General features: G+C 63.7%; 9 protein-coding genes across 9 annotated transcripts; 6 read left to right on the top strand and 3 right to left on the bottom strand.

Annotated features, from left to right (window-relative positions):
- Nucleotides 1–4: 4 nt before the first annotated feature.
- Nucleotides 5–1,656, bottom strand: AMSG_04084 (serine hydroxymethyltransferase; the record flags this gene model as incomplete). Its single annotated transcript, XM_013903878.1, has 2 exons — nucleotides 5–1,422; nucleotides 1,645–1,656. The coding sequence occupies 2 exons, from the start codon at nucleotides 1,654–1,656 to the stop codon at nucleotides 37–39; spliced, it is 1,398 nt and encodes a 465-aa protein (XP_013759332.1). The 3' UTR covers nucleotides 5–36.
- A 1,062-nt stretch (nucleotides 1,657–2,718) lies between these two features.
- AMSG_04083 (uncharacterized protein) lies at nucleotides 2,719–3,819 on the top strand. The gene has a single exon (XM_013903877.1). It carries the CDS (start codon nucleotides 2,728–2,730, stop codon nucleotides 3,790–3,792), a length of 1,065 nt encoding a protein of 354 aa, XP_013759331.1. The 5' UTR covers nucleotides 2,719–2,727; the 3' UTR covers nucleotides 3,793–3,819.
- Nucleotides 3,820–4,014: 195 nt separating this feature from the next.
- Nucleotides 4,015–5,475, top strand: AMSG_04082 (uncharacterized protein). Its single transcript, XM_013903876.1, has one exon. It carries the CDS (start codon nucleotides 4,026–4,028, stop codon nucleotides 5,418–5,420), a length of 1,395 nt encoding a protein of 464 aa, XP_013759330.1. The 5' UTR covers nucleotides 4,015–4,025; the 3' UTR covers nucleotides 5,421–5,475.
- Nucleotides 5,476–5,741: 266 nt separating this feature from the next.
- On the top strand, nucleotides 5,742–9,319 carry AMSG_04081 (uncharacterized protein). Its single transcript, XM_013903875.1, has 2 exons — nucleotides 5,742–5,871; nucleotides 6,022–9,319. The coding sequence occupies exons 1-2, from the start codon at nucleotides 5,811–5,813 to the stop codon at nucleotides 9,129–9,131; spliced, it is 3,171 nt and encodes a 1,056-aa protein (XP_013759329.1). The 5' UTR covers nucleotides 5,742–5,810; the 3' UTR covers nucleotides 9,132–9,319.
- Nucleotides 9,149–10,360, bottom strand: AMSG_04080 (CMGC/CDK/CCRK protein kinase; the record flags this gene model as incomplete). Its single annotated transcript, XM_013903874.1, has 1 exon — nucleotides 9,149–10,360. One exon carries the CDS (start codon nucleotides 10,358–10,360, stop codon nucleotides 9,149–9,151), a length of 1,212 nt encoding a protein of 403 aa, XP_013759328.1.
- Nucleotides 10,361–11,074: 714 nt separating this feature from the next.
- AMSG_04079 (uncharacterized protein) lies at nucleotides 11,075–12,764 on the top strand. The gene is made up of 2 exons (XM_013903873.1): nucleotides 11,075–11,291; nucleotides 11,576–12,764. The coding sequence occupies exons 1-2, from the start codon at nucleotides 11,190–11,192 to the stop codon at nucleotides 12,185–12,187; spliced, it is 714 nt and encodes a 237-aa protein (XP_013759327.1). The 5' UTR covers nucleotides 11,075–11,189; the 3' UTR covers nucleotides 12,188–12,764.
- A 95-nt stretch (nucleotides 12,765–12,859) lies between these two features.
- On the top strand, nucleotides 12,860–16,045 carry AMSG_04078 (uncharacterized protein). Its single transcript, XM_013903872.1, has one exon. It carries the CDS (start codon nucleotides 12,885–12,887, stop codon nucleotides 15,855–15,857), a length of 2,973 nt encoding a protein of 990 aa, XP_013759326.1. The 5' UTR covers nucleotides 12,860–12,884; the 3' UTR covers nucleotides 15,858–16,045.
- On the bottom strand, nucleotides 15,875–16,683 carry AMSG_04077 (uncharacterized protein). Its single transcript, XM_013903871.1, has one exon. The coding sequence runs from the start codon at nucleotides 16,669–16,671 to the stop codon at nucleotides 15,952–15,954; it is 720 nt and encodes a 239-aa protein (XP_013759325.1). The 5' UTR covers nucleotides 16,672–16,683; the 3' UTR covers nucleotides 15,875–15,951.
- A 519-nt stretch (nucleotides 16,684–17,202) lies between these two features.
- Nucleotides 17,203–18,129, top strand: AMSG_04076 (uncharacterized protein; the record flags this gene model as incomplete). Its single annotated transcript, XM_013903870.1, has 1 exon — nucleotides 17,203–18,129. One exon carries the CDS (start codon nucleotides 17,203–17,205, stop codon nucleotides 18,127–18,129), a length of 927 nt encoding a protein of 308 aa, XP_013759324.1.
- Nucleotides 18,130–18,193: the final 64 nt, after the last annotated feature.

Here is an 18,193-nt window from a genome sequence, read left to right as displayed (position 1 = left end):
TAAAGGCCTTGTTTAGTTTGGGTACAGCACGCTACACTACGGGACGACGGGCTCGACGCCCGGCATGGGGAACGACTCGGCAAAGTCGATGACCTCAGTCTTGAGAGCGTCGAGGTCGGGGTGGTGCTCGTTGTGGAGAGCCGCGTCAAAGTCCTTGAGCTTGCCGCCGTAGTCGGACTTGATGCGCTTGGCGATGGCGATGGCGCGGTTCATAAAGCCGGCGACCTGGATAAAGTCGGACTCGACGAGGCCGCGCGAGGTCATGGCCGGCGAGCCGACGCGGATGCCGCCCGGAGTCATGGGCTTGGTATCGCCGGGCACGGCGTTCTTGTTGACAGTGATGGCAGCCTTCTCCATGACCTTTTCGACACGCGAGCCGTCGACGCCGAGCGGGCGCAGGTCGAGGAGGAGCAGGTGGTTGTCGGAGCCACCCGAGACGAGAGCGTAGCCGAGCTGGGTGAGGGCGTCGGCGAGGGCCTGTGTGTTGGCAAGTACCTGGTCCTGGTAGATCTTGAACTGCGGCTGCATGGCCTCCTTGAGGGCGACGGCGACGGCGGCGATCTGGTGGTTGTGCGGACCGCCCTGCAGCGAGGGGAAGACAGCAAAGTCGATGTCCTCCTCAAGCGTGTACGGGATCTCCTTGCCCTTCTTGGTCACCGAGCGGACGCCGCGCCGGTAGAAGATGAGGCCGGAGCGCGGGCCGCGAAGCGACTTGTGGGTCGTGGTGGTGACGACGTCGGCGTGGTCAAACGGCGACGGAAGGTGGCCGGTGGCGACGAGGCCGGCAATGTGGGCCATGTCTGCCAGCAGATAGGCGCCGACCGAGTCTGCGGTCTCGCGCATGCGGCCGTACTCGATCTTGCGCGAGTAGGCCGAGGCGCCGGCGATGAGGATCTTCGGGCGGTAGAGCTGGGCCGAGGCGTGGAGAGCATCGTAATCAATGAGACCGGTCGACTCGTTGAGGCGGTATGGCATCGACTCAAAGTAGATCGAGGTAGCCGAGATGCGCTTGGTCGGCGACATGAAGCCGTGGGTCAAGTGGCCGCCGTGCGAGAGCTCAAGGCCCATGATGCGGTCATGCGGGGAAATCATGCCGGTGTAGGCAGCAAAGTTGGCCGGCGAGCCCGAGTACGGCTGGACGTTGACGCCCCACTCTTCCGGGTTGAGGCCAAAGCACTCGAGAGCGCGGGCCTGGCACAGACGTTCGTTGTCATCGATGACCTCGTTGCCGCCGTAGTACCGGCGGCCCGGGTAGCCCTCCGAGTACTTGTTGGTCATGCACGAGCCGAGCGCCTCCATCACCGCCGCCGACGTAAAGTTCTCCGACGCAATGAGCTCGATGCCCTCTGACTGACGAGTGTACTCGCGCGCGAGCAGCGCAGCCACCTCGGGATCGACATCACCCAGCACCCCAGCCGCGCGCTGAGCACACTCGCCATCCACCCGTCGTCAGGTGCGAGCAGCCATTGCCAGTCGTCGTCAGGTGCGAGCAGCCATCGCCAGTCGTCGTCAGGTGCGAGCAGCCATTGCCAGTCGTTGTCAGGTGCGGGCACCATCAGCAGCCATCATCAGCCACGTCGACCACATCGCCACACAGCAGACAGCCACCACGACCAGGGCCACCACGACCATCGCCACCAAGACCATCGCCACCATCGCCACCACACACACACACACAACACAGACACAAGCACACATAGCAACTATAAGTCATCCATACACATCCCTCCCAATCTCCCCAATACCCACCCCCCCACCCCCCCTACCCCCCCACCCCCAATCCCCACCCCTCCCCATGCTGCGTACGCCGGCTGACGGGACATTAGCCACGGCGACGTTGCCCAAGGCAGGCACAGCCGACGAGAGCAGCCGAGCCACACTTCCACCACTCAGCCGAGCAGCAGCAGCAACAGCAGAGGTGGTAGTAGACGAAACAACACGCAGCATATCCGCCTCGATTCACAGTCAGGTGTGCCTCCCTCTCTCTCTGCCTGCTGACCTAGTCATCCCCCCCCCCTCCTCTCTCCCCTCTCCCCACTCGCTCACGCGCAGCACTGGAGGGGACTGGGTCGGGTGGGAGCGCCAGGCATCCCGATCACACGATGCAACCATCCGATCTCCCGCCAATTGAACAATGACAATGTACACTGTCGCTGCTACTATCATGCCTGCTTTGACCTCGCTTCCTGCCCGCTGCTCACCCCTCCGTGCCGCGTGTTGCGCTGGCTACGGGATAGCGCACAGGCAGATGCATGCGCGGGATACCAGTCCGGAAAGCGGCGGAAGCTGACCCGTACCTACCAACCACAGGCAAACAAACCCAAGCGTTTCTCCTTCTCATTCAAGCCCCGCGATCAACTCGCTCAAGCTGTGAGCTACTCAGTCTGGGAGAGATCGCTCTGGCTGGCCAGCGCCGTTGCGTAGCCGACGCAATCACCGTCCCGCAGCAGGGAGACGACACGAGTGGACCGAGACGGGGGACGGAGACGCACTTGACGTCAGACAATCAAGGTATGCATGACATGTGAGGTGAGTGGGTGTGGTATGTCGCCACTATGATGTGGGTGGATGCCATTGCCGGCGATGTCGGTCCCAGGCGGTGGTGGTGCTGGCAGGTGGTTGCGTTGGCGGTGGTGCGGGATGGTGTGGTGCGTCGAGGCAGACGATGAGACTCATCATGGAAGAGAGGGGGGGGCATGGGGATCGTGGGAGGGAAACAGTGTCATCATGTCGGGATTTAGGTTGTGTGCCAGAGAAAAGTCGTTTTCGTCAGAGGATACGTCCGGATCGGATGTGTCTACCTTTCATGAGCACAAGCTCAAGGATCTGTCGTCCATCTCCATCTCGTCGGATCTGACCGATCCTTCCCAGGCGCATGGTGGTAGCCGCAGCAAGTGGCGGCGGAAGGCGCATCACATCATTGAGTCCAAGTACTTTCGCATCTTTGTCATCGTGCTCATTGTGCTTGACGTTATCGCCGTCTCGCTCGAGCTTGCTATCGCTTCGGATGCGTTTGGCGAAGTCCACTCGGAGGCGCCGTGCCCGGTCAATCCTGGCGATCCACGCGGTGAGCCGACGGTGAACCACGATCTGGAGCACGGTGAAGAGTTCCTCCACTGGTTCTCTATCACCATGCTCTGCATCTTTGTGATAGAGAATCTGGTTCTGTTGTGGGCCATCGGCAAGCACTTTTTCAAGTTCATGCACGTGTTCGACTTTGGCGTCGTCCTCATCTCGCTCGTCCTCGAGCTCTGGCTCGGCGGTGAGAATGCATACGCCGGGCTCCTGGTGCTCCTCCGCCTTGTCCGCATCGTCCAGGGCGTCGTCGCAGCCGAGCAGGAGGCCCACACCCACACCCAGTCGCGGCTCCGCCACTCGCTCAATCACAACAAGTACCTGCGCCGCGTCTTTAAGAACTTCCTCCTGGACCTGCCTGACGACAAGATTGACTCGAGCAGGCTGTACCTCGCCAAGCATCTGCTGCACAACTCGAAGCGGTTCGAGCGCTCGACCGCCAACTACCTTCTCGGCGTCGAGGGCTCGCTCATGGATCACAGCAACATGGTCCACTCGTTCTCGTCATACTCGGAAGACAAGCGCGTGTTTGAGGTTGTCAGGCGCGACTTTGACGACCGCTCGCACCATCGCCGCCGCCACTCTTCCAGCTCTGACGCGAAGCGCCATCCCAACCGCTACCACATCTCCTCCAACGAGTCCGAGTACGATGTCGACTCGATCGTCTCCTGCGCCAGCACCCGCTCGATCTCGTCGTCGTCCAACTCTTCGTCGTGATCGAAGTAAATTCTTTCACGACCTGCCGCCACCAAACCCTCCCGCCCTCTCTCCCGATCTGGCATGCGATCCACCGTCCCTGAACCCACATCGAGCAGCATCAGCCGTCCCGCCCCTTCTCGTGGTGCCACCCCATCCATCCTCACCCCTCATCCTCGCCCTCGCCAACGCACACAGAGTCCCGGGCTCAAGGCTGGGCTCTGCGGTACCACTCGACGCCAAGCCAAAGCAAGATGTCGGCAGTAGAGGTTGATGACGGATGCCCGGAGCTGGTGCCTGTGGCAAAGGGGAGGGGCTACCATGAGCGGTATGGCCCGTTGCTGACGGTGGCTAACGAGTTGGGCCTCATGACCACCTTTGCTGCCCTCACGGCGTCTTGCGGCGACGAGCTGGATCTGCCGAATGGCGTGGCGAACATGCTGATGACTCCGCCGCCGGAAGATCTCCCGCAAGAGGTCCCCATCTCTGCTGTCGAGCACGCTATCCGCGTCGAGATCGACGAGCGCGCCCTGGCCTCCATGCCGGGCCTCGGCGCCACCGTCGTCCGTGCCATCATCGGCTGGACGCCCGAGCTTTCGCTCCTTGCCCGCCTCTTTGTTCTCGACAATGAGCTCGGCGGCTGGGCCGAGCTTCAGCTGCCGCTCCCGGGTCAGTCGGGCTCAGATGCCGATGAGTGCGGCACTGGCTGTGCGCTCGTGTGCTGCGACGAGATCGAAGCTGGCGACGACAACGACAACAACAACGACGACGATGACGATCTTGTCGACGATCTGAGCCGCAACTCTGGTGACGATCTGGCCCGTGATGTTGACGAGGAGGCCGGCATTCCGTCTGTAGCTCTCCAGGGCTCTGGATCTAGCTATGGCTCTGTTGGCGAATGCGACGAAAATGGTGACGACGTCGACGATGGTGATGTTCGTGAGGTTCTTGTCTCGCTGTTTGCGCTGTGCGACGGCGAGCGGGTGCCCGGCGTTCTGGAGCGGCCGGACGCCGAGGCGCTGATTGATGCGGTCGCGTCCCTTGAAGAGGCTCTGAAGGAGCTGCCAGTCGCGGTGAGTGCGATGGCTGCGCCCGAGGTTGTGGTCTCGACGGCGTCGCTGCTCGCGCGCACGCTCCCGACGCGGATGCTCTGCTCCGAGTTGTATGTGCGTCTTGGTGAGAACGGGTGTGGTGTGGCGATGCGCGAGGCTTGGCACGCTCTGACCGAGACGGGGCTGGCCTTTGTTCCGGCCGAGGGCTCGGCGCCGGCCATGTTTGTGCTTCCGGCGACTGTCGTCGAAGGCGAGGACGCCGACGATGACGACGACGATATGCCGACCGATGATGTCTTCCGAGTCTATGCTCATGGTGGACCCGAGACTTTGCTCGACCCCGACGCGCCGAACGCGGTCCTGTCTATGCTCTCGTTCCGCTGCTTCCTCCCCTACGCCTTTGATCCCATGTTTGCCGCCGAGCTCATGTTTGCCGCTGCCACCCTTGTTGCCCGCCTCACCGATGGTGTTGTCCTCGGCCGCAACGCCGAGCCTATCACTCCAACCGCTTATGCCGTCGAGATCGCCACTGTCGTCGCCCACCTCGAGGCTTTTCGCATCGCGCCATCGTCCCCGTCGGCCTTTTTCATCTTCTGATTCCGATCGCCCAGCCTGACTCTCTCTCCAGCCCATACACAGACACACACACGCACGCATACATGTCCCACCAGCACTCGCCCAATCTGCCGCCACTCGCGAGTCGCACTGTCTGCCCACCCGATCTTCCAGATCAGCAACTGCCCAGCTCGGCTACCCTCTGCCGCCAAACACCACCGAATCAGCTGCGACTCGGCTGGTGACCAACACCACCGCACCCGCCACCACTCCACTCCACCCCTACCCCCGCCCCCACCCCCCCCCCCCCACCACACACACACGCCCCACACACCACCCTCCAGAATGGAAGGAAGTGAGCACGAAGCAGTAGAGACAGCTGTGTGTGATGGGTGGCGTGAGCAACTGCCTGCTGTGGAATGGCTCAAGACCATGCAGGCCACCATCAATACCAGGGGTCGGCCACCGCGGGCATGGTCGACAGACGTGTGTGGTACGCACTATGATTCCCTCCCCCCCCGAGTGCCCCCCCCCTCCCCCGACGTGCCCCCCCCCCCCCCTCCCCTCCCCCGAGTGCCTCCCCTCAGCCCCTGGTCCTTCTCCCTCTCCTTACACTCACCCCCGCCTGGCCTCTTCGTCACAGACGTCCTCCTCAAGTACATCTGCTCGGGAAGCCAGCCAAGGGCAAGGGTGGTCGAGTACCTAGAGCATGCCCTTGTGGTGGACGTGGTGGCTCCGGTTACATACCTTGCCGCTGTGAGTGCGTTGGATGTCGAAGAGCTCGTCGCCCATCCGGCAAGGCTGGCTGCTTTGGTCAGGTTGCTCTCCACCGCGCTCTCTTCGCTGGCGGTCGATGTCGACTCGCTCGGGCTGGGGGATGGCAACGATGAGAGTGCAGAGCGCGATGGCGTGGTCGAGATGAAGACCACCGTCGTGTCGGCCGTCGACGAGGAGGCTGCTGCTTTGATCTCGGGCCTCTCGTTTGCCTTCCACGCCCTCGGTGCCTGTCTCGATGCTGTGCTGCGGAACGGCTCCACCAGCCAGCTGGGCCTCATGGCCGCGGCTGAGAACGCGCAGTCACTGGTGGCGCTGGTTGGTGAGGTCCTCGACGACCAACTCTGCTTCATTACCCTTGTTGTTGCGGTCCACGATGTGCCTGACGACTGGCGCGCGCTGGTGAGTGCAGCGCAAGCGGTGCGGCTCTCGCTCGATGCCGCCGAGGCCAACGGCGTCTCGGCGCCGGGCGACATCCGCATGGCACTGGCGACGGTTGTGGCTCGGATGGAGAGCGCAGAGCATCCGCGGCGCCAGGCAGTCAAGGCCGCGCACGGCTCGTTTCTTATCGGGCCAGCAGCACTGACGACTGCCCCGTTTGATGTCTCTGACGCTGTCCAGTACCGAATGGAGGCGATGGGGCACGCGCTGGTGGTTGTTTCGGACGCCGACATGGTGCGCTCGTTCATGGTCCTTGCCGAACTCTCGCAGCTCCCGCTCGGCGAGGTTGTTGCACAAGTTGTTTCCGGGGCGTACATGAGCTATCAAGACGTGGATGTTGTCGACGACGTCATCGCCTTTGCCTCCCTTCCGCGGCTGCTCGCGCTGTGGCAGGCATCTGCTGACGACCCTGCGGCCTTTGCCGACGCCCTCTGCTCCGCCATCCTGCATCTGTGGCAGGCATCGGAGAAGACGCCGGCCAACGTGGTCTGCTTGCCCAAGTTTGCGCAAGGTCTGCTGGCAAGCCTCCCGCACCACCTCCAGCTCTCGATGGCGCAGGCTGAGGAGTACACCCATGCCGGGCTCCAGATCGAGTCCGAGGCGGACAAGCTCGGATCGGTCTCGCGCAAGCTATCCAAGGCAGCGATGCCGCTGCCAAACACGCCTGTAGGCATTCTCGACGGCGACGACGACTTTCTCAATGACTTGTTTGCTCCCTCCGAGTCCGAGTCTGGCGCGGCTACGCCGTCACTGGCTGCCGGCGGCGTCCGCGCCAAGCCGGCGGCGCCGTTTGTGTCTGAGGCGAGTCGAACCGTGGCCTATGCTATCGCTTCGGGCACAGCGCTTGCGCCTCTGGCCGTAATCAACGACCCAAGCGTCGTCGCCACCAGCAGCCAGGTCGGGCCCCTCTTTGCCCACATCAGAAATCCGCAAACTCCGCTGGATGAAGCTGTCAAGCTCCTCACTCAGCTGTTCTCGGACAAGGTTCGGATCGAGGTCGCCGCCGCTGTTGCCGAGCATGTGGTGGAGATGGTGAGTGCCATGGCCGACAGCGTGGACACGCTTGGGCGCTCGGACATGGCGCTTCTCTACTCGCTCCTCGGCGCCACTGACGCGGTCGCCATCCGGCTCGCACAGATCGGATTGGGCTTGCAGTACGGCGCTGCTCTGGCGCGGTTGGCGCTGGCACTGATTGCGCTGTCGGGCAGTGTCGGCCACGGCTTGGCCGCGCCCGCTGTTCTCCTCTTTGTCTCGTTCTACGACAAGCTTGAGCTGGCCAGCTACCTCTCGTTTGATGTCTTTGTGCAAAGCACGGCGGCTGAGATCGGCGAGGCCTCCGCCATCTCTGCGGACCTGCGCGCGTTGGTTGAGGCTCACCAGACTGTGTCTGCCGCCGCCGAGTCGGAGGCGGCCAAGACGGCAACACAGCAGATGAAGGTCGCGCTTTTTTCGACTTCGAACGCCCAGCGCGTGACAGGCGCGCTCCAGACGCTTCTCGAGGCCATGAGCCCTTGGGCAGCGGGCGTGGCGACGATGGCAATCGTGCAGAACATCGCCGAGCGGCTGCATGGCGCCGACGTGGCGACGGCAGCGTCGCAGCTGGCAACCATCATCGATGTGCTTGTGGCTTTGGGCAAGCTCTCGCCGTACGCCATGATTGCGCCGCTGTGGTGGCTAGCGACGCTGCCCGATGTGGCGTTGCAGGACGCGGTCGGAAAGTCGGCAGCGAGCCTGTTCGAGTCGCTGCCGAACCTGCCCGGCTTGCGCCCGGTAGTCGCCAGACGAATGGTCGCTACGTTCCGCCAGCCGTGTTCCGAGTCGTCGCCGCTGGTGGCCATTGTGGCTGCGGCCGGCGGGCGGACAGTCGGCGGGCGCGAGGGTGAGGCCGACGGGGCAGTTGTTGGCGTGGCCGCGAGCCTCCGCCTCGCCAAGTGGCTCCGCGACCACGATATGCGCGCAGTGCGGATGGTGCGGCAGCTGGCACTGGTGACAAGCACCCGCCACGCGGTCGACGCAGTCATCGACGCAGCTGTCGGCCCCAACTCGCCCGCACTGCGGCTCGGCGCCAGCTCCCAGCGGCCTGACTTTGCCGCCTACGTCCTGCACATTGCGCTCGGCGTGCGCGGGCTCGGCCCGCTACTCACCGGCACGATCCCGGCTCTCGTCCCGAAGCTCACCAGCCGACGACAGGCCATCCAGCTCGCGCATGTCGTGGTCCGAGTCCTCGCGCTTGCCGGTGACGACGCGGTCCCGCGCCGGATCATTCGCCAGTTCTTTGCCTTTGTCACCGAGTTTCTAGAGGCCATGGCGCTCGCGATGCGCCCTGCCATCGCCTTTCCACTCGGCGTTCTTGCGCTCATCTACCAGCACCGCTCGCTCGCGCGGGTCCTTCAGGCTGCACCAGCAACACGGCTGGCGTGCGCTCTGCGATGCCTCCGTCACGATGCCATGGCGGTTCCGCTCTTCCGCCTCGACACCACGTCGGGCCGCGAGCGGCTTGTCCACCTCTTTGCCACCATCAGCGACGCACCGTTCTAGCACAGCGACTCGGGGTCTCACCACGGGTAGTCGGCAGCGCGGTGCGGTGTGTAGCTGCCAAGCACACCGCCGACCAGCGGGTCAACAGCGATGCGAGGCGGCGCCGGTGGATGGCGGAGGTCGGCGCTGAGGTCGAGCGCCAGCGGCGCCGGTAGTTCCGGCTTGACACTAAAGTACCCAGCCGCACGGGCGTCAGCCGCACTCGCGCGAGCGTCAGGGTTGTAGCACAGCAGCGCCGCCAGCAACTCGCAGGCCTCGCTCGGCGCGTCCGGTAGAAACTCGGCCAGCGGCATGCCGTCTTGAGGCTGGAACCGGATCTTGCCATAGTCAGGCAGATCGACGAGGCAAGGCCAGGTCTCGGTCGACGGCGTGCCGAGAACGGCCATGACGCGGACAAGCTGGTCGATGTCCGACTCGCCCGGAAACAGCGGGTAGCCGCCGGCAAGCATCTCGCCCAACACCGCACCGGCTGCCCAGGTATCAACCTTTTCATCGTAGCTGGTCGCCCCGTACAGCAGCTCGGGAGCACGGTACCAGCGTGTCGCAACCTGATGCGAGTAGATGTGCTTCGGCTCGCCAGGCCCTGGCGCGACGTGAACGCGAGCGAGACCAAAGTCGCCGATCTTGACCACGCCGTCGTGAGAGATGAGCAGGTTAGCTGGCTTGATGTCGCGGTGGATGATGTCGGCTGCATGCAGAAAAGCGAGACCGTCAAGAACCATGGCCATCGCCGCCTTGACATTTCGCGGCGAGAGGAGCGCCGCAGCGCCTGGTGCCGCCAGCACCGCCCCGAGGTCCAAGTCGCACAACTCGAGCGCAAGGACCAGCGAGGTGCCATGGGCAAAGGCCTCGTACATCCGCACCACGTTCACATGCTCCATTCCCGTGAGGGCGAGCACCTCGCGGACGGCCGCCAGCGCCAGCTCGCCTTCCTCCTCTTCGTCCAGCCCCTGACTCGGCTTCTCCCGAGCACTGCTCGCAGCCCCGCCGCCATCGTCGTTGGCGCCATTCACCTCGGTCGTCGCCGGCCAGCCTCCGCGACTGGCTGAGGCCTCGTTCGGCTCGGTCGTCGCCGGCCAGCCGCCACGGCGCGGACGGGTGAGCGTCTGGACATCGAGAGCAGGGATGCGCTTGAGCGCCACACGCAGGCCCGATGGCATGTGAACGGCGCGGACAACAACGCCGAACGAGCCCGAGCCGACCGTATCCTCTACATAGTATGCCTCCATGATGAGATAGTCGCGTTTGGACGGCTGATGGTGACAGTGGTGATGGTGGGCAGACGCGTGGTCCTCGGTTGATATTGGGAGGGAGAGAGAGAGAGAGTTGAGAGGGGGTGGGCGTGTGGTCGACAGCGCTGTAGACCGCCGTGAACCTCGGTGGTGCCAGCGGGCACCGTGGCAGCAGATACTGATGGCAATGGCACATTGGCACTGCTCTCGCATAGCATATCTTGGATGTCAGAGCCAAATCGTCTCCACGTCATCCACCCCACCACCAGCAAGAGCCGGCCGCAAGATGGGCTGTTTTGGCGAGTTCGGTGACGAAGGACTGGCTGGTTGCAACAAAAGGTAGCGGCTAACCTCACTGCTCGAGCAGAGGGGAGATGATGTGCGGGGGAAGAAGGTCACATCTTACTGACCTCCACCGCAGAACACCAAGGCATGATGGGCATCCTACCCTGCCTTCCCCTGCCTCATCAGCTACACCTCATCGCACAGCAGAGCACAGCCCACTCCTGCGCCATCATACCAACCACCAACAAGCAAAGGAGCGCCGCTGGTGCTGGTGCCGAGAGCCGTATTCGCACCCGACTTGGCTGACACTGAGTGATAGAGCCAATCAATTTCCGCTGGGTCAAAACCGAGCTGAGCAACAGCCATCGACGCGTGGTGGAAATGGCAGGCCGCAAAGTGACGCCCGACTCGCGTGTGCACCTGTCTAGCGCATCTGCGCTCCGTTTTTGTGTGTGTGCAATTGTGCTGACAACCAGGCGCTGAATTCCTGCGTCACACAGAAGAGTTGCACGAGTTGGGCTGACTCGCACCATCCGGCACCATGGGTCGCAAGCGCCGGCGGCGGGAGGCCGACGATGCCAACGATGACCACACGCCATCGAAGAAGCATGGGTTGGGCCGGCGGAGGGTCTTCTTCAGTGACGTACGTCAGCTAGAGGAGTGGAGCTGGGTTTAACTCGTCTGTGACATGAGTTTGGCTCTCTCCCGTTTGCATGACCTGGCTGGGCGAGTGTGGCAAGCGGTTGAGCAGCCTGTGTGAGCCGGGGGTACCCGTTGTGTGTGTCGGCAATTTTTTACGGCCCAATCATCGTTCTCCCTTACGACCAAGGGTCCCGGAACGGGCGTGCTGTGTGGTTTTGCGGGTTATGGTCACCTCACTCTGCCGAACTCACATCGCCCACCATGGACGGGTGTTGTTATTACTAGGGCGTGACACTCATGCTCAACACATGGATGGCATCACATGTTGCAAACCCATATCCATCCCGGGCAGAAATGGAGGAGATGGCCGAAGCTGCCGGCCTCACCTTTATCCAGGTCCGCCAGTGGTTCATCAACAGAAGGCGGCGCCTCCCGCCGACAGTTGTCCAACGTGCCCTCGCCATCCAGGAGACCATCACTCGTCTGGAGCGTAAGCGCAGTGGCGATGCACATGCCAGCAGCAGCACACGGCGCCGGCAGGATCGACTGGCATTGAGCCCATCGACATCATCACACCCCACGGAGGTTGTGCCTCCCCCTGGGCACGGCATGGGTCAATCTGTTATCCCAAACGGCTTACAGAGCCTTGCTGACCTACCATCAGTTCCACCCATAGAGGTGAGAACACGAAAGGGAGCCAGTTCCGGCCTTCAGGCTGCCCACGATGGGTGGAGAGACCAGTGTCAGGGGCCCCGTGGTTCGGGTTTTGTTCCCAGAACAGAATTTTCTCCGCTCGCCTCGGCCGCCCTCTTCCCTCTGCCTTGTCTGCCAAGGCCTTGGACATACACCGCCTGGCCCAGCTCCGTCAGGCTCAGGCATTTGCCACATCGGCCATGAGTACGCCACCCTCTGCAATGCCATTGCCCTCCTCCGGCATGACTGACGCGTGGCGCGCGTGGCTCTGGTCACAGCAGCTGGCTCAGTCCCGGACAGCCGCCGCCGCCGCCGCCGCTGCTGCTGCTGCTGTGCAGGCCCACCAGCTGCCGAACCTGGCTCTCATTCGCCAACTACAGAGTGCGCATCAGAACATGGTACCGCACGGCATGCCAGCACTTCCCATGCCCGTGACCGCCGGGATGGCCCACGCTCTCGCCATGGGCGCTCTTGCCAACGGTGCGGCGACGCCGAGCAATGGGATAAGCTCCATCGCCACAACGCCCCTCCCAAGCCATCCTTTGCCCATTGTGCAGCCTGTTGCCACTGCCTCTCCGGGTGTCATCGCTCCCATCCCCATCGTGTCGGCCACTGCTGCCACTGCCTTGGCGGAGCCGGAAGCTAGCTCTGAAGAGAGCCAGCTCAGCCGCGGACAAGTGCCAATGTCCTCGCCATAGCAACTGTCCTTGCCGCCACCTCACTGACGGTCCCTTAAATGTGGAGCACTCCTTGGGGCAGGAGGGTAAAGACATGTTGCCCGCCTCGGAACAAAAGAAGGAATGTCAGTGGTGAACAATGTCAGACCTTTCCAGTCCAACCTTCTTCTCCGCACCACTGCTGGCAACACCAGTCTTGCGACCATCGCACCTCACCGCAAGCCATGGCACTCCCGGAAACAACGTATGTCTCCACCACGCTCCGTCTCCGCCCTCTCAATGACTCCGATGCTCGCCGCGTTGCCGAGCTTGCCGAGCGTGGAATGCCCGAGTCGGCAGGGGCGGCTTGCTCGCTGGCGGCACTACCGGACAACGCCGTCGAAGCGAGCCAGGACGAGATATACCACGCCGGTGCTGCTCCGGTTGTATCCCAGTGGCTTGCCGGCTACGATGCAGCGGTCATGGCGTACGGCACGACCGGATCCGGCAAGACCCACACCATGATTGGACCCGAGTCCGACCGCGGCGTGATGTGGAGGGCGGCCCGCGCCGGGCTCAACGCGCTGGCCAACGGCGACACCATGCACCTCTCGGCGTACGATCTGTATTGCGGCCGTGTCCAAGACATGCTGTCCAAAGATCGGACTAAGCTTAAGGTGCGGGCGAGACCGTGCGAGTCGATAACCGACCAGCGCGCTGGTTGGCGTGGCGTGGCTGAGGGCGCAACCGTTGTCGAGGTGCCCGACGAGGCCGCGTTTGACGCCGCCATGGCCAGAGTCCTCCACAACAGAACAGTGTGGATGACGTACATGTCAGCAGCATCGTCGCGATCGACTCTCTTTATCTCTCTCACTCTCACCCAGGCCGACGGCACCTCGGCATCGCTGCACCTCGTCGATCTTGCCGGCGCCGAAAACGTCCACGACGCCCGCATCGCCGGCCCAGTCCATCTTGCCGAGTCCAAAGCCATCGGTCGATCGCTCGACGCGCTCGTCAGAGTCGTTCTGGCGCTTGTGGAGAAGAGGAAGCACGTGCCGTACCGCGACTCGCGGCTGACGATGCTCTTACGGACCGCGCTCGGCGGCAACGCCTGCGCCTCGCTCATCGCCACTCTTGTCCCGCTCGATGTTGACGCCGGCCGCAACTCCACCACCCTCAAATTTGCAGCCGCCATCGCTCGCGTTCGCAACGTTGCCGTGCCGGCCGGCCAGTCTGCCGATGCCCAGGCGAGAGCGGAGGCGATGCGTGAGGCCGACATGGCTACGATCGCGCCGCAGCCGCTGGCGTGGACCAGGACCGAGTCAGCCGCCGCCGGATGCGGGGTCATTGAGGTCATCATGCCGTGGGGTGCACCTGTGGCCTGCATTGCCACTTCGCCGGAAGAGTGGCACTCGTCGCGCGGTCTTGTTATCGCTCTGCATGGATATGGCAAAACGGCAAGCGCCGACAGCTGGAAGTGGGGCATCGAGGCGTACGCCGACGCCGGCTACGCCGTCATCGCCATCAACATGCCCGGCTTTGGCGGCTCGCCCGGCCCGCGATCCAAGGCCCGTTCCGAGGACGTGACTGCACCGGGCGGCCCGCTCGCTGTCGTCGTCGCCGTCCTCAACGCCGTGGGTTGGACAGCACCGGTTGCGGTACTCGGCTACGACTGGGGGGCGGCCATTGCGCTCGAGTTGGCCAAGTCGCGCCCGTGGCGGGTGGCGGCGCTCGTTCTCATGCACGCCATGGTGACCGAGACCAAGCGGTACCTCAAGATCAAGACGCCAAGCCTTATCCTATGGGTCCCCACCGACGTCTTTCACCCGCGCAAGACCGCGGTCGCGCTGCATCGCGCGCTGAAATCAGCCTCGCTCTCCTTCTTCCACGCCGGACAATACAAGGCGAGCAAGACTCGCGGCAACTATGCGTGCGTGGCAGACCAGCTTGTGCCGCTTGCTGTCGCACATGTCGACGCACATCTCTCGGGCGTCGCCGTTCCAGCACAGTCGACCGCGCCACCGGCATCGCTGCCGCTCTCAGTTGCACCGACTCGCGAGTTGCTGATCCAGGATGCGGTGGCAATGGTGCGGGCCTGGGACGATGACGGCTCGCTCGGGGAGCGCATCTGCGCAGTTGTCCACCTCCACATCGGGTCGAGTGCACCACAGCTCAAGCGCGAGTCGGCTGCAGTCTTTGCGGCGCTTCCGATCATTGGCACAAACCGCGAGACAACGTCGGCTGAGCTTGTTGCTCTTGGAGTCTGGGCAAGTGCACCGATCGGTGTCGACGCCCTCGCTCCGCCGCCGTCGCTCGAGCCTGGTTCGCGGCTGGCAGTCAGCTCGAGGCACATCCGCCCGCTGGTCGAGCCGCCCGGAGCATATCTGGCGTACGATGCTGAGACCGACTACGGCGAGGCGTTCACCAACCAGCTGTGCACGGTTGTATCTTCCAATGAGACAACCGTGCGAGTCGCTATCCCGACAGCCGATGGTGGAAACGCCGAGGTGACGCTTGATCGGGAGGCGGCCGAGCGCGGTTCAATCTATGGCGTTCCTGGCTACTTGAGCAGGCAGCCAAATGGGACGCTCGTTTTCGAGGACTTAATTACGGCTGACTACTCGGTGCCGGCCATGCGCGCCATCATGCTCCGCGCGGCGCTTCAGCTGGAGAGCGTGGCCATCCAGATCGAGGTCTCCTGCGACGGCGACGAGGCTATCAACGATGCGGCTCGGGCGGCTGTCCCGTTTGTGGTGTGGTCGACGGTGGACATGAGCCGGCTTCAGGATGGGGTCGATCGGCGGCGGAACACCTCGCACAGGGTGGAGCAGCTGGTGACCGGAGGGCAGGGCCACTGCCACGGGCTTAGCTCGGCCATGGCAGCGCTCCTCCTCCCGTTCTGCGACCTGCTCGGCATGCGGGTGGCGTACTGTCGTGGCTACACGCTGAGATCTGACGACGATGCTGTCCGCAACGACGTCGATCGCCACCAGTGGCTGCAGATCTCGATGCTACCAAGCGGGCGGAGCTACACGTGCGACGTCTCGCGGTACGGCTTGCCTGCGCCGCAGCAGCAACACGACCGCAGCACACTGGCGGCCGAGACTGTGGCGTTGGCGGCCGAGGCCGGAGCGTTATTGGCTTCACCAGAACTCGCGCTCCCAATCGAACTGGCATACAGTCTGGCCGGCGCCCGATATGTGGCCCTTGGGTGCTGATTGAAGGGAAGCAGCGCCAGGTGCTGAGTGTTCATTGAGCGTGTTCGGGCCGAGTTCGGCGCATCGAGCCGGGTTTGGGGAAGCAGATGTGAAGCTACTGTTTGGCAGCCTTGCGCAGCTCCTTATTCTTCTTCTTGAGCTCCTTGTACTTGCGCTCGGCCTCGGCGGCGCGGACGAGAGCATCCTCCTTCTCAAACTCGTGCTGGGCATGGTCCATCTTGAGCTGGATGAGGTTCTGCTCGGTTGTGGCGAGCTCGGAGGCCAGGTGATCGCGCTCCTCCTGCAGCGAGTCACGGGCCTCCTCGGCGGCCTCCAGGTCTGCACGGACCTCGTCGAGCTCGGTGCGGAGCTCGTCGAGCGCAGCGTCGTCGACAGGCGCGGCATCGGGCTCGTCGGCATCTGCCGCGGCAGCCTTGGCGGCGGCCAGCTCATCCTTGAGCTTGGTAACCTCATCACGAAGTTCGTCGGCCTCTGCCAGAGCCTCATCGCGCTCGTTGGTGGCCGTCCGAGCCTCTGATTCCGCTGCCCGCAGAGCCTGTTGCGCAATCTCGGCATCCGCCGCTGACTTTGCCTCGGCCTCGAGAGCGGCCACCTTTGCCATCAGCTCCTTGTTCTCCTTCTGCAAGCGCAGAGCCTTTGCCTGAAAGGCCTCGACGGTGTCAGCCATTTCTATCTCTTGCTCCTCATACTCATCAATCTCCGCCTTCAGCTCCTTGATCTTGGCCTCGTACACCGACGCGCTGGCCTCGGCCGTGGCATGGGCATTAGCCAGCAGCTGCTGCAGCTTGGTCACCTCTTCCTGCAGCTCGCCCATACTATGCAGACTGTTCTACCAAGCAAGACTAAGGTGGTAGTGGTGGGGCGTGGGTGAAGTGTGGGTGGTACCGCAGGGGGGGGGAGGGAAGGGAGAGGGGGGGAGGGGGGGGGGGTCGTGCTGTGCGGTGGCTGTGGCCGTGGCAGTGGCCGTGACGAATGGTTGCCCCTGGCGTAGTTGGTCAGCCGCCGCCCTTCACGCACCCTCCTGAGCAAGACACAGCCGATTGGTGGTGGGGGGGGGGGGGGGATGGGAAGGGGAGGGGGGGAGGTAGATACAAGGAGTATTAGCTTGATGGTGCAAAGAGAGTCACTGTCCATGACGCCATCGTGATGATTTAGCAGTCTGATCGGTGGCCATGGCCAGTGCCAGTGACTGGTGGCCGGTGCCAGTGACCGGTGCTGGCTGTTGACTGTGCCCTGCTCCGCCTGCCTATGACCCCAGCACCAGGGGGATGACCAGCCCACTCCACGCCACACCACTCGCCACTCCATCTCCCTCTCCCTCTCGCACACCCTCTCTCCCTTGGCCATGACCAAAGCCGGTGAACGGAGGCTGCGCAAGGTGGCCCGGTCCGGGGTGGTCCGCCGGCTGAAGCCGTTACTCCGCAAGGCCAATGCCGGCAATCTGGATCTCAATGCGGTTGATGCGGGTGGGACAACGGCTGCGCACACTGCTGCAGAGAGAGGACATGTGCCGGTTGTTCTGGCTCTGGCTCGTGCCGGCGCAGATTTGTATCGGAAGGATGCTCGCGGTCGCAACGTCCTCGATGCCGCCGCTGCTGCTGGTCAGACTGCTGTCGTCGAGGCTCTCATCGCCCCACCTCCCTTTGCTCTTGTCGCTGCAGAGCCTGTTTGCGCCAAGGCAACGGATGATCAAGATCCACCGGTTGTGTCGGATCCGCAAGACGGAAGCGATGCGCTTATCGGTGACGATGCGCCGGCGGCGGGTGCGTCACAGGCTCCCCGACCGGTCACGGCTGTCCGCGGCACCGCGCTGATGCGAACCTCGGGCGACCATGCACCGGGAGAGACATCACCGCTGCTGCTGGCTACCAAGGCCGGCGCACTGGGCGTGGTCAAGGTCCTCCTCCGGCTCGGCGCCAACCCAGATCAGGTTCCTGGTCCCCATGGCAGGCTCCCGCTGCACTGGGCGTGCGCCAAGGCCAACGTTGACATCACCGCCGCCCTGCTCGACGGTGGCGCTGACCCCTACGCCCTCACCAGCGACGGCGAGTCCGCCATCGACATCGCAGGTTCAGGCGACGTCGCACGGCTCGTCCGCCTCGCCCAGCTTGCCCCCGAGCCCGAGCCGGTCCTCGACGCCATCGGCCCACACCTGGTCACCGACCTTGCCGCCGATGCCGAGTCGGGCGCCCTTGCCGCATTTATGGACTACGCTCCGGCCGCTCTACCCAAACCCAAGAAGAAGCGCCGGAAACGCCGCAAGAAGACATAGCGCCCGCCATCACACAGCCGTAGTGAACATCACCGCCGCCATCGTATTGTCCCCTTTGCTGATC

This window comes from Thecamonas trahens (genome assembly GCF_000142905.1).
Source record: "Thecamonas trahens ATCC 50062 unplaced genomic scaffold supercont1.16, whole genome shotgun sequence".
Lineage (NCBI taxonomy): Eukaryota > Apusomonadida > Apusomonadidae > Thecamonas > Thecamonas trahens.
This window is presented reverse-complemented; position numbering and strand designations above follow the sequence as displayed.

What these genes read in the sequence shown, in the direction of transcription:
- AMSG_04081 (XM_013903875.1), top strand. Translation starts at nt 5,811, where the DNA reads ATGCAGGCCACCATCAATACCAGGGGTCGGCCACCGCGGGCATGGTCG. An exon ending in ATGGTCGACAGACGTGTGTG is followed by an intron (nt 5,872 to 6,021) that starts GTACGCACTATG and finishes TCTTCGTCACAG; the next exon opens with ACGTCCTCCTCAAGTACATC.
- AMSG_04083 (XM_013903877.1), top strand. Translation starts at nt 2,728, where the DNA reads ATGTCGGGATTTAGGTTGTGTGCCAGAGAAAAGTCGTTTTCGTCAGAG.
- AMSG_04079 (XM_013903873.1), top strand. Translation starts at nt 11,190, where the DNA reads ATGGGTCGCAAGCGCCGGCGGCGGGAGGCCGACGATGCCAACGATGAC. An exon ending in GGAGGGTCTTCTTCAGTGAC is followed by an intron (nt 11,292 to 11,575) that starts GTACGTCAGCTA and finishes TGTTATTACTAG; the next exon opens with GGCGTGACACTCATGCTCAA.
- AMSG_04078 (XM_013903872.1), top strand. Translation starts at nt 12,885, where the DNA reads ATGGCACTCCCGGAAACAACGTATGTCTCCACCACGCTCCGTCTCCGC.
- AMSG_04082 (XM_013903876.1), top strand. Translation starts at nt 4,026, where the DNA reads ATGTCGGCAGTAGAGGTTGATGACGGATGCCCGGAGCTGGTGCCTGTG.
- AMSG_04077 (XM_013903871.1), bottom strand. Translation starts at nt 16,671, where the DNA reads ATGGGCGAGCTGCAGGAAGAGGTGACCAAGCTGCAGCAGCTGCTGGCT.